Here is an 11,286-nt window from a genome sequence, read left to right as displayed (position 1 = left end):
GTCCGGGTCCGTACTCTGAGTGCTTGAAAGGTCGGATGGATCCTCATTAAGCCCAGAATACATACACAGGTACTGAAGGGAAACTTAGAACATACTCTTTGTTTAAGCAAAGGTTTTGTAGAGAAGTGTACTTTAGACATATTAAGGACAAAGATATAAGAACTTTCTTCACCAAGTTTAGAGTAAGTGCACACAGATTGAATATAAAAACAGGCAGATATAAAAAGATCCCAGTAAATCAAAGGTATTGTAACTGTTGCTCTTCCAATCTTGTAGAAGATGAAATTCATTTTTCCATGTGTTGTACAAAATTTGATAGTAATAGAGAACTACTATTTAGACAAATTGAAATATCAAATAAGAACTTTTGTATGTTGAATAATAAGCAGAAATTTGTTTGGTTAATGTCCTCGGAAGACCCTAGAGTCTTGAATGTCTTTTCTAAATACCTACTCGAAATTTATAATAAAAGAAATCTTATGTTAGGTAGTACTATTAGTAATAAAAATTTGTCAGACCATTGAATGTATATTATTGTACTTGAATATCGAATGAGTAATTAGTGGTTTTTTTTTTTTTTTTTTTTTTAATACTGTTTTATTTATTTACTTCTTATTTTAACATTACTATGCCTGTGTTATTTGTTTTTCCAATAATACGAATTAAGCTTTAGTTACTTTATTGTCTTCATTTCTACCATACAATACACAATTTGTTGGTTGATATATTTTGTTTCATGCCTTATGTTTTATGCTTGTGATTATATATGTCATATAGTATGACCCTTGATTGGTGAAATAAAATTATTCTATTCTATTCTATTCTACACATATAGAACACAAATATTGATTGGAGTATTCAAACCTACAGGAAGTGTTTTACATGGAACATTTCTTTTACAACAAACTGTTAATAGTTTTATTGATAGAAATATATCATATTTTAAGTATACACAGACGACATATGACGGGAGTTAAATGTAAATGTTTTAGTACTGCGAAACCTAAGCAACCGTATTTCTCCGGCCTTTTCCGTCGAACTCCAAATAATTTTCGGATTCCTTCGGATTTGACAGAGGACGCGGGAGTTTTAATTGAAATCCAGAAGGTAAATCTGTAATTAAAATCGTATATTATTGATATGTACTAGCTGACAATGTCTTTATAAAGGCTTTATAAGTCCTGGTTTTCTCTATTTATTGGGAAGTGGGCGTAGCCTCTTCATTTTGGGAAAAATTATCGCTGTAAGTATTGATGACGATTCGCCCCACTGGCGATTCGTCCCATAAATTATGACTGGCCCCGCTTTAGTGACGTTTCGCTCCAGAGTAGGGACGATTTGCCGCACTTTGAAAATAATCATTAAAACGTCCTTTAGGTTATCAAAATTAGGACATGATAAGATTCAGGCCAATTAAATATTTTAAGTATTTTCAAAAATAAAATGTTCTCTGGTCTTTAATACACGGATTGACAGTTCCCGAACTAGCAGACGACAGGCTTTTCTTATCAGTTGAATTGCGAGTAAAGATAACCGATTGTGTATCTCACTGTATAAAACGTATGTAAAATGGTCGGACTTGTGGTAGGATTAACCGTAAATTTAAATACCTTCAATGTCAAACAATGTGTTGAAATATATACTGAGACAAAGCTAAGAGCACAAGCTTATCATTGGTATAATAAATTTTAAAATCGAACATTGAATAGCCCCAAACTAGCGGTTTAAAAACGGCTAAATTTGCATTGTTTTGCATTAGAGATATCGATTTTACTCGAAGCTAAGGCCTAAAAAAAAAAAATTGTTTTGTTCGGGTAACATGCTCTCAAGGAATAGGTATGGTAGGTCGGATTTTTTTTTTTTTTTTTATTATTCACCAGTACTTTACTTTACTGGAGTTGAGGTCGCAAGACGTCAGCATCGTCTTCTATAACCCCCCCATGGCTTTGTACCCAGTTCTGATCCGGTATGGTGGTATACTGTGTTATATTGAAATGTAGATATGAAAATTTCTGACATCCCTCCCGGGTGGCACAAATACATCCCTTCTATGTTTTCAAAAGATATTTTAGGTGTAACAATCTTAAAGTCTCGGCGTTCTGCCGTTTGGTGAATATCACATGCCGTTTTACAAATATTGACGATGTGATCCGCCATTTTGTAACTAAGAGCGGCGATAAAACCTGTACCGTACCGTACCTCAATAATACGGTAATTTTCATCGATTTTTTTTTTTTTTTTTTTTTTTTTTTGACACGAAAAAAACGGTAGGGTCGGCGTATATTATTAGGTAGACCCGAACAAAACAGTATTTTTTTTAGGCCTAAGGGAAACAACTCGTGTTTTTTCACTCTATTTACCTTGGTTATTTATGTAGTTCATATAGAGACTGTCAATGGGTGTATTTATCCTGGAATAGATGGGGATTCCTAAACTAGGGGTATATACATGTATATTGTTCATTCCATTTTATTAAGTACATTATATTCAAATTTTACTTCTGAAATATACATAGGGGTATAATCCAGGAGATTGCCATTCCCTGTATCTAAGAACAGAAATTTATCATTTTAACTGTTTACAGTTATCCCTATTTCCTGTATTCTCGGGGTTTCTCATATTCTCAGGATTGAGTAAAACGAATAGAATCCACGCTCTTGACCAACTTTGATACCCTAAAATGCATTCAACTTTCTGGCGCTTATTGTTATTCATTAATTAAAGAAGAAAATGAGGCAGAAGCAAGTAAAACCGATAAAGATATCATGATTTTTGTTGAAATATCACCAAAAAACATTAAATTTTATGCTATAGAAAACAAAATAAACGTTGTTTTGCCTTTTGAATTCTTACTGCTCAGTGCTGCAATAGGAAACTGATTTGTAATGTCAGACGCTGTAAATGGATTTATCAATTTAAAGTACAACAATCTGTATGTGCTTATCCGCCATACAGGTTAATGATTGAACCCAAATTTTTGAATGTAAAAATATATTCCTACACACTGACAATGCGTGGTAAAATATTTTTTTATGCCCCCGCCATGTAATGGCCGGGGCATATAGTGTTACCCTGTTCCGTCCTTCCGTCATTCCGTCCTTCCGTCATTCCGTCATTCCGTCATTCCGTCATTCTGTCATTCCGTCATCATCAGTTTCCGTTCATTATCTTAGTAACGGTTGCACATATTCAACTCAAATTTGATATGGATATGTCATGAGAAAATACAGGTCAAGTTCGAATTTGGTCATGGTTCGATGATTTTTGGCAGAGTTATGCCCCTTTTACTTTGAAAATAATACGAAATTTTCAGTTTCTGTTCATTATCTCCCCAACAGTACAACACATTCAACTCAAATTTGACATATGAATATGTCATGAGAAAATACAGTTCAAGGTCGAATTTGGTTATGGTTCGATGATTTTTGGCAGAGTTATGCACCTTTTACTTTGAAAATAATATGAAATTTTCAGTTACCGTTCATTATCTCCCCAACGGTACAACACATTCGACTTAAACTTAATATATGGATATGTCATGACGAAATACAAGTCAAGTTCGAATTTGGTCATGGTTCGATGATTTTTGGCAGAGTTATGCACCTTTTACTTTGAAAATAATATGAAATTTTCAGTTTCCGTTCATTATCTCCCCAACGGTACAACACATTCGACTTAAACTTAATATATGGATATGTCATGACGAAATACAAGTCAAGTTCGAATTTGGTCATGGTTCAATGATTTTTGGCAGAGTTATGCCCCTTTTACTTTGAAAATAATATGAAATTTTCAGTTTCCGTTCATTATCTCCCCAACGGTACAACACATTCAACTCAAACTTGACATATGGATATGTCATGAGAAAATACAGGTCAAGTTTGAATTTGGTCATGGTTCGATGATTTTTGGCAGAGTAATGCCCCTTTCACTTTGAAAATAATATGAAATTTTCAGTTTCCGTTCATTATCTCCCCAACGGTACAACACATTCAACATGGATATGTTTTTGGAATGCCCAGGCAAAGTTCGAATTTGGTCATGGCTCAATGACTTTTGGCAGAGTAATGCCCCTTTCACTTTGAAAATAATATGAAATTTACAGTTTCTGTTCATTATCTACCCAACAGTGTTACATATTCAACTCAAATTTGACATATGGATGTGTCAAAGGAATGGGCAGGTCAAGTTGGAATTTGGTCATGGTCCGATGATTTTTTGTCAGAGTTATGTCCCTTTCACTTTGAAAATAATATAGATACATCTTAGGAATAAGCAGTTTAAGTTTGAATTTGGTCATGGTTCAATGATTTTGGACAAACTTATCTTTCTTGAATATTGGAAAAAATTTGAACTTTCAGTTTCAGCACTCATACTTTTGTGGAAATGTATGTAGCCATTATTTTGGCTACAAATATGAAATATGCTATTTTCAAAAGGTTAAGACTGAATAATTTCAGTGCCTTGAACATTGTATGAAAATGGTTTGTGTAAACGTTGAAAAGTTTTAAGGGCTTTGAACTTAAAATGAAAACAATAATTTGTGCAAACAAATTTGGAACTAAATATTATAACATCTGAAATTTTGGCTGCATGCGGGGGCATCCGTGGCATGATGACACATTTCTAGTTTCAAAATTATATTGTTTAAGACTTTTGCCTTATTTAAAGTTAAATGCTTGCATTCAGTTTAATGTAGCCATTCAGATTTCGCTCACTGTGCGACAGCCATTTGTTTATCGGCTGTATAAGAAATTTAATTAAATAAAAGGATTTAAACTTGATTTTTCGTATGGGACAGTTTCGCTATTTTATTAAAAGGTATTTCAGTTTTACTTTTGTTCATGTACAGCTCAAAATTAATGTATTTATATGCTGACTTCTGTGGTTTAATGGGTTTATGAGCATTTCTAATATGACTGCTTTGCCAAGAAGTGAAAAATACAGTACTGGACACGCGAAACCCGCAAAAGTCGCGTTATGCCGCGAGTGTAGTCTATGTCGCGACGGGACACTTCGCGGTAAAACATCGCCGCGTGCAAGTTCGCCGAATTTCGTGGCGGGTCACGAAAAATCGCCGCGATGTATCGCCGTAATTTACGGCGAATCTTCAGCAATAATTGTATTAATAAATAATTTGTAAACAATAAAACGAGATTGAAATTACAAAAGGTAATTGGTACTACATCAAAGAACGCACGATAACAAATTGTCCAATTGTTATTTTGATAATAATACAAATGTAATTAAAATCCATTGTTTACTTTCGCACATATTCTATTTTTAGAACAATGCAAAGCGACATTTAGCACCGATTCACAGGTGTAACTAATTATTACGTCTAATACGCTAATTATGATTGTTGAAAATTGTAAAAGTTTTATCACTTAAATTGACATTCTTTACCTTCAATTTCACGAGTAAAAAATGCCAGGTGCATGAGTAGGTGATGAGTAGCAAGATGCAAAACAGATTTTTTTTTATTCCCGCCAAATCAGCCAGGGCATTTGACCCAAAAAATTCCCTCGAAAACAAAAATAAAATCGGAGTTAAATCATACATTTAATATGTAAAGTAACGAGTGATCATTCATGAGGGCATTCTGTGCATAAAATTAGGGTGTTACTATTTAAAGTATTTACATAAATAGCGACCAACCAGGGAAGGATAATAACCTTACGTCACGCAGTACTGCATGCGCGCGGCAATTAAGTTGAATTAACTAATAATAGCACGTATCAAATTAAGGTGTGGAAATGGGATTAAAAATTTTTTTTCAAATTAATGAATATTTGTAAAGCATTTATATGGTCACTAGTTTACCATGTGGTAATTTTAATGTGCTTTGGGGTACATGTTCGTTTGTTTATGACTGACGACACTGATTAAATACTATAAGCCCATGCAATAAAACATTTCTGGTAGAAGCGTGGTCATAAAATTGACCGAAAAAAATATCCTTTCATATGCATTATTGTTTTGATAGCAGACACAAGTATTGCACAATATCTTCAAGATCATTAAAATGTAAATAAAATATCACAATCAAAATGCACTTACGATTAATAATATGTCAATAATTGACACAATCAATATCCAACATTTTTTTTACTTGAGCAATAATTAAACATGTGTAATCATTCCTTGACAAAAAGAAATGACAGTTTTTTCTGATATATAAAAAAGAGGTGGAAGTCAATCGAGTGTCGGCATTTCTTTGATGATTCGGCAACAACTACAGGTGTGTAAACATCAAAGATTCACGGATTCTTCAGAAGAGCCGACCAGTCATTTGTCAGAGGTCATTTCGTGTGTAAATTTTGTATTTATTATTTAACAATGGAAACATTATATTCCTTTTATTTATGGATGCTTCTTTTTGCGCGAGTGTTTTTGTGTCTTTTAGCGCTATGGAATTTCAACAATCGGCGATAATTTTCGGTAACTAACAATTAAATATTTTAACATTTTTAAAACAGGGGTGCAAATATCCGCCATTCAGAAATTATAGCAGACAAATCTTGCGTGTATTATTTTTTATAAATTGAGTAATGATCACCCGAGAGAACGAAATGTCCCGGTGATCCACTACATTTAGAAATGAACAAGTTAATGTCGGATCAATTATGTATCTTTTTATGTAACTAAATATCTTTTTACACATATATTATATTTATATCTCTACTTTAAACTCAATATGTACCCCCCCCCCCCCTAAAAATAGTTTTACACGTGTACATTCACACTATTTACCTGCAGATGGAGCCGCATACTTGTACTGCGTCGCATTTATACATTGAGGTCATGATTCCGCCATTCACGGAAAGTTTTTAACGGTGTTATTTGATTTCGCCGTGGTTATTTATATTTGCTGTTGGCATCAAAGATAAATAGAGAAAGGGCATTTTAGCAAATTACAAGATTTTCTTGATACAACTTCATGTAGATCTACTAATTAATTTTCGTACTTGTACATGTATATCTGGTTTCAAGTTCACAGACTACACTTATAAATAGATCTACATTTATTATACAAATGAACATGTATTATTCCCCGCGAATCGCGGCAAATGTTCACGGCAAAATCGCCGCGAGTTGAATTCGCGGCGATTGTCTCACGTTGCCGCGAATTCGCTCGCGTTATAAAGCATGAGAGTTCGCCGCGAATACGCGAATTGTGCGGGTTTCGCGTGTCCAGTACTGTACCTCAAAACAGCGTCGTATTTAAAGGACTAATCCCTCGGAAGCATTAATCAATTAAAATAACATGAAAACTGCAGACTTGGTTTGATTGAGTCCGTACAGAAGCGATAACAAAAAATGCAACATCCTTCATACCCCTTAGCACCGCTTTGAGCGGTTCTCAATTTCCAGCACTTAAAACCTGGTGTATTATTAAAATATTCACTGATATAATGCCCAGCCGACGAGTAACTTTGTGGTTTTCCTTCTGGTTTTATTTTTTTCAAGATTTTTTTTTCTCAAAAAGGGGAAAAACTATATTATTTTAGGATAGGAATTTGGCCAATATTCAGCCAAAAAATAAAATCGTCCAAATGAGTGCCCTGTGACATAATATTTTTTTTTTTTTAAGAAATGTGGGATATAATTGAAACAGACTTTGGTGGAGATGAGACAGCTAATTTTGGTCCGAGAAAGGAAACGGGGACAGCACTTTATCAGGTTGATACTGTAGCAACTGTGTCTTGCCAAAATCAGGTAAGTCGATGATGGCGTTCTATAAATAGCATAGGTGAATATAAGACATGAGAGTGAATTAAATGCTTTTGAGTCATGCTCTTGTTACAAGTGTGACGGAGCTTTAAACAGAACATACATATTCCATCCATTTATATCTATAAAAATAAATTAGCCAAAAAAAATCTGTATTGTGCAGGCCTAAACAAAAATTTTGAAATTATTAATTTACAATTAAGTCAAGGTAGTTAATTAGGCTAATTAGTGGTTATCTTGTAGCCAAAATAATGTTGTACATTATCTTTAAAACACTTAAAGAAATTAATATGAATCGATAATTAACATGAATAGATAAAGATAAAATAAACATGTATATGAATAGATAAAGTACATTGTATATGTTTTTTTAGGACAACACAAGTCTGCCTGTTAATGCAGCATGTGTGTTTGGAGATTTAACAAGTCTGGCGGTGGAGAAAACTCTAATTCTTCAAGCCTCATCTACGCTTAGCTTCGGTAAGACAAATTGATTTATAAGCTGCATGCATTTATTTGATAACATTCTTTTCAATTAAATTGCTGGTGTAAAAAAATTGTGATTAGCATAAAACATTTGAGATATTGCAGTTGAAATCCTTATAACTTAGCAATAGGTTGTTTATATTCCAGAACATTAGTCCAACTCACAAATTTAGTTTGAATAAAGGTTAAGTCCTGTAAAGTTGATTACTTGAATATTATTAGACAGTGATATAGAAGAGATGGAATGGAGTCCGGATGGAAGTTTATTGGTGATGGGACTGACAGGGGGAATGCTGTTCATTCTTGATGCGGAATCCACAGAAATCGTCTTCTCTTTAGTAAGATTTTCTATTTTCATTAACAACTTTTAATCTTTACAATAAAATTGAAATGTCTATATATTTTTAGAGTCAGTCTTGTATTCTTTTTTAATCCCTATTATTTTTTCATTTATCTTTTTTATTTTTTTTTGTATTTTTGTGTTCCAGATATGAGACATATACAAGGCTTATCCTTGTGTAAATTTGTAGGCTGTAGGCAGTAGTAACTTCTCCCTCAAGAAAAATTTGGGAGACCATTTTGTGACAGCCTTATTTTATTCAATACACAGTTACTGTTTGGCATGTAATATTATTTACATGAACTAGCAAAATCTGTATAAACAACAACTCATAGTTTTTACCCGAAATACCCTGCTGGATGAATCTGATGATCGAGGTCATTTAATGGTAAACAGAAGAAAGGTAAACAGTAAAACTGTACTTTGTTGAAAATGAATAAGTGTATGATATGTAAGAATTTTGATTTTGTTGATAAATTTTCTATTAAGTGACATGTCTTTGAACAATGATAAAATGATAAATGAAAGTGATGAACAAGTTTGTATGATTTCAGACTCTTGTCCCTGAAGAAAGACAAGTAAATGGCAGATCATTTAAAAGAATTTTATTCTCAGGTAAGAACCATATAAACTGAAAAAAAGACAAATGATGCTACTTATTTAAATACAGAGAACAAGATTTATTATATACCTATACATATTGCATGTATTACATGCACAAACACTACCTAAGCAGAATAGAACTAAGTATCACACTTAGGTGTGATCTGGTATGATGTTGCTGGCGTTATGCTTACTATATGTATGGTTGAAACATAATTTAAAATTTAACAAGGTATATAGTAAAATGGTTATTATTGGAGTATCTTGATCTGTAACTTGTCTTTGGTTCTCTGTTGCAAGTATGGATCACACTCAAGCCCTAATGTGCCTTGTCAGATACTATGTTATAGCTTACTAAATTCTACTTGAGTCAAATACAAGTTCCATATCAAGATACTCTTGTAATAACTATAATACTTTATAAGGTACAATGAGAATAGATTGTGCAGTACATGTACCTGACACGAGAAATCTGCGCTTTTTGCATGGTCACCACAGTTGCCTTAACCATACTGTGAAATTTCGCAAAGGCCGATGGTCTTAGAGATAGCCTTGGTCGCTGTATACTGCCAAATTTGTGGGTTTTGCCTGGCCAGTACTTTATATAAAACTGTATACTTAAATTAAATTAATAAATTAATTAAGTTAAATTTGCAAGTGCTAATTAAATAAAAGTCAATCGTAACATGTCTCGTCTATATATTTGTTGTTGAAAATGTCTATATTTCCATTATGAATCTTTATATTATTAATATCACATTTTTACTACTATGAAACTTTCTACTTTATACAAACTACATGTTACTGTATTTCATGTATATCTACTTGCGAAAAAAAGGTAGATTTCTATTGTTGATATTTACTTTTATGGCAAGTATTATGTTATTTTGTTTGGAATGTTTTTGACTGTTCATGTGATATGATGGTTGAATAAAAAAATTAGTGTTTGTTTACTCAGATCCATATATGGATAATGAAGGTAAGTTTAATATGTATACAGATATATAACAGCTTCTCATGAGTAAATAATGCTGGCATGAAGTATGTGGAAGTGCATCATATCTATGCTAAATAATATACAACTGTTTCCGTCTCTTTCTTTGAGTGGAATCCTTTATTTATTATTTAAGCATTTGTACATGTATTTCATTACTCTAATTTACTGGTGGACTGGTTTTGTATATCTGAGTAGCCAATATAATCATTTACATTGATATATATATAGCAAACATTTGTATATTAGTCACATCACTAACCACCAAACACTAGTTTTGTGCAGGCTAGGGTTGTGTTGTAGAGGTATATACATTATACTGACATCTCATCAATTTTTAACTAGATGAAGGTCCATGGGTGGCTAGGCATTTACAATATCCTCAATGTTCAATGCATATATTTCTCAAGGGATTTAAACCAATTTTTAACAGTGTGATTGACATGTACCATGCCACATATTAGCAGATTTTGTTAATTATTAACACATATTGCCAAGATTTATGATTTGATAATTTTTAGCAGAATTATAGATTTTTTTTAAAACTTTATGATTATATTGATGTACATGGTTGGCAACAGCTTGAATTCACAGAAACTCATCTACCTGAGACAAGGAATTATTGGTAATTTATTATTTGTTGCCTGACTTAATTTTATTTTATTATCAAATACATGTATAATCATAATTCAAATATTAAATGCATTTACATAAAAGTATTTATGCTTTGAGTAATTAAGTTTTATTTTGTAGGGACTGCTGAACTGATTATACTGACTGTTGATGGACAACTTATTGTTTTCCCCGATGTCCAGATATTTAAACAAGGTCAGATATTTTGAACTGAATTTACAAAGACTTTTAGCTCCTCTTTACTGACCCATCAATATAAATTAGACCAGCGTTCAACTTTGTGTGCAAATTTCAAAACTGACTGATTGATTGATTTGATTTTCTTTAGACCGGACGGTAAAGGATAGCCTACGAAAGTGCTAGCACTTATTTCCTCACCTCAGCAGACACTAGAGACAGCTATGAGATACAAGGGAATCTGGGAACCAGTCCCTAGCTCTTATTGAATAGATCCTTTGGTTCTTTTACATGACCAGTGTATAGCACTGATACATGC

General features: G+C 32.9%; 1 protein-coding gene across 1 annotated transcript in view; it reads left to right on the top strand.

Moving 5' to 3' along the window:
* The first annotated feature begins 1,024 nt into the window (after window positions 1-1,024).
* Window positions 1,025-11,286, top strand: part of LOC132738333 (kinetochore-associated protein 1-like) — a 54,954-nt gene continuing 44,692 nt past the window's right edge. The window contains exons 1-7 of the mRNA XM_060725819.1: window positions 1,025-1,107; window positions 7,595-7,719; window positions 8,109-8,214; window positions 8,443-8,558; window positions 9,115-9,175; window positions 10,122-10,142; window positions 10,911-10,985. Of these exons, the coding sequence (XP_060581802.1) occupies window positions 7,597-7,719; window positions 8,109-8,214; window positions 8,443-8,558; window positions 9,115-9,175; window positions 10,122-10,142; window positions 10,911-10,985 (502 nt within the window). The 5' untranslated portion in view covers window positions 1,025-1,107; window positions 7,595-7,596. The remainder of the gene's footprint in view (window positions 1,108-7,594; window positions 7,720-8,108; window positions 8,215-8,442; window positions 8,559-9,114; window positions 9,176-10,121; window positions 10,143-10,910; window positions 10,986-11,286) is intronic.

Source organism: Ruditapes philippinarum, unplaced genomic scaffold (genome assembly GCF_026571515.1).
Source record: "Ruditapes philippinarum isolate M1 unplaced genomic scaffold, ASM2657151v2 ctg195_1_1_1_1, whole genome shotgun sequence".
In the NCBI taxonomy this organism is placed as follows: Eukaryota; Metazoa; Mollusca; class Bivalvia; order Venerida; family Veneridae; genus Ruditapes; species Ruditapes philippinarum.
This window is presented reverse-complemented; position numbering and strand designations above follow the sequence as displayed.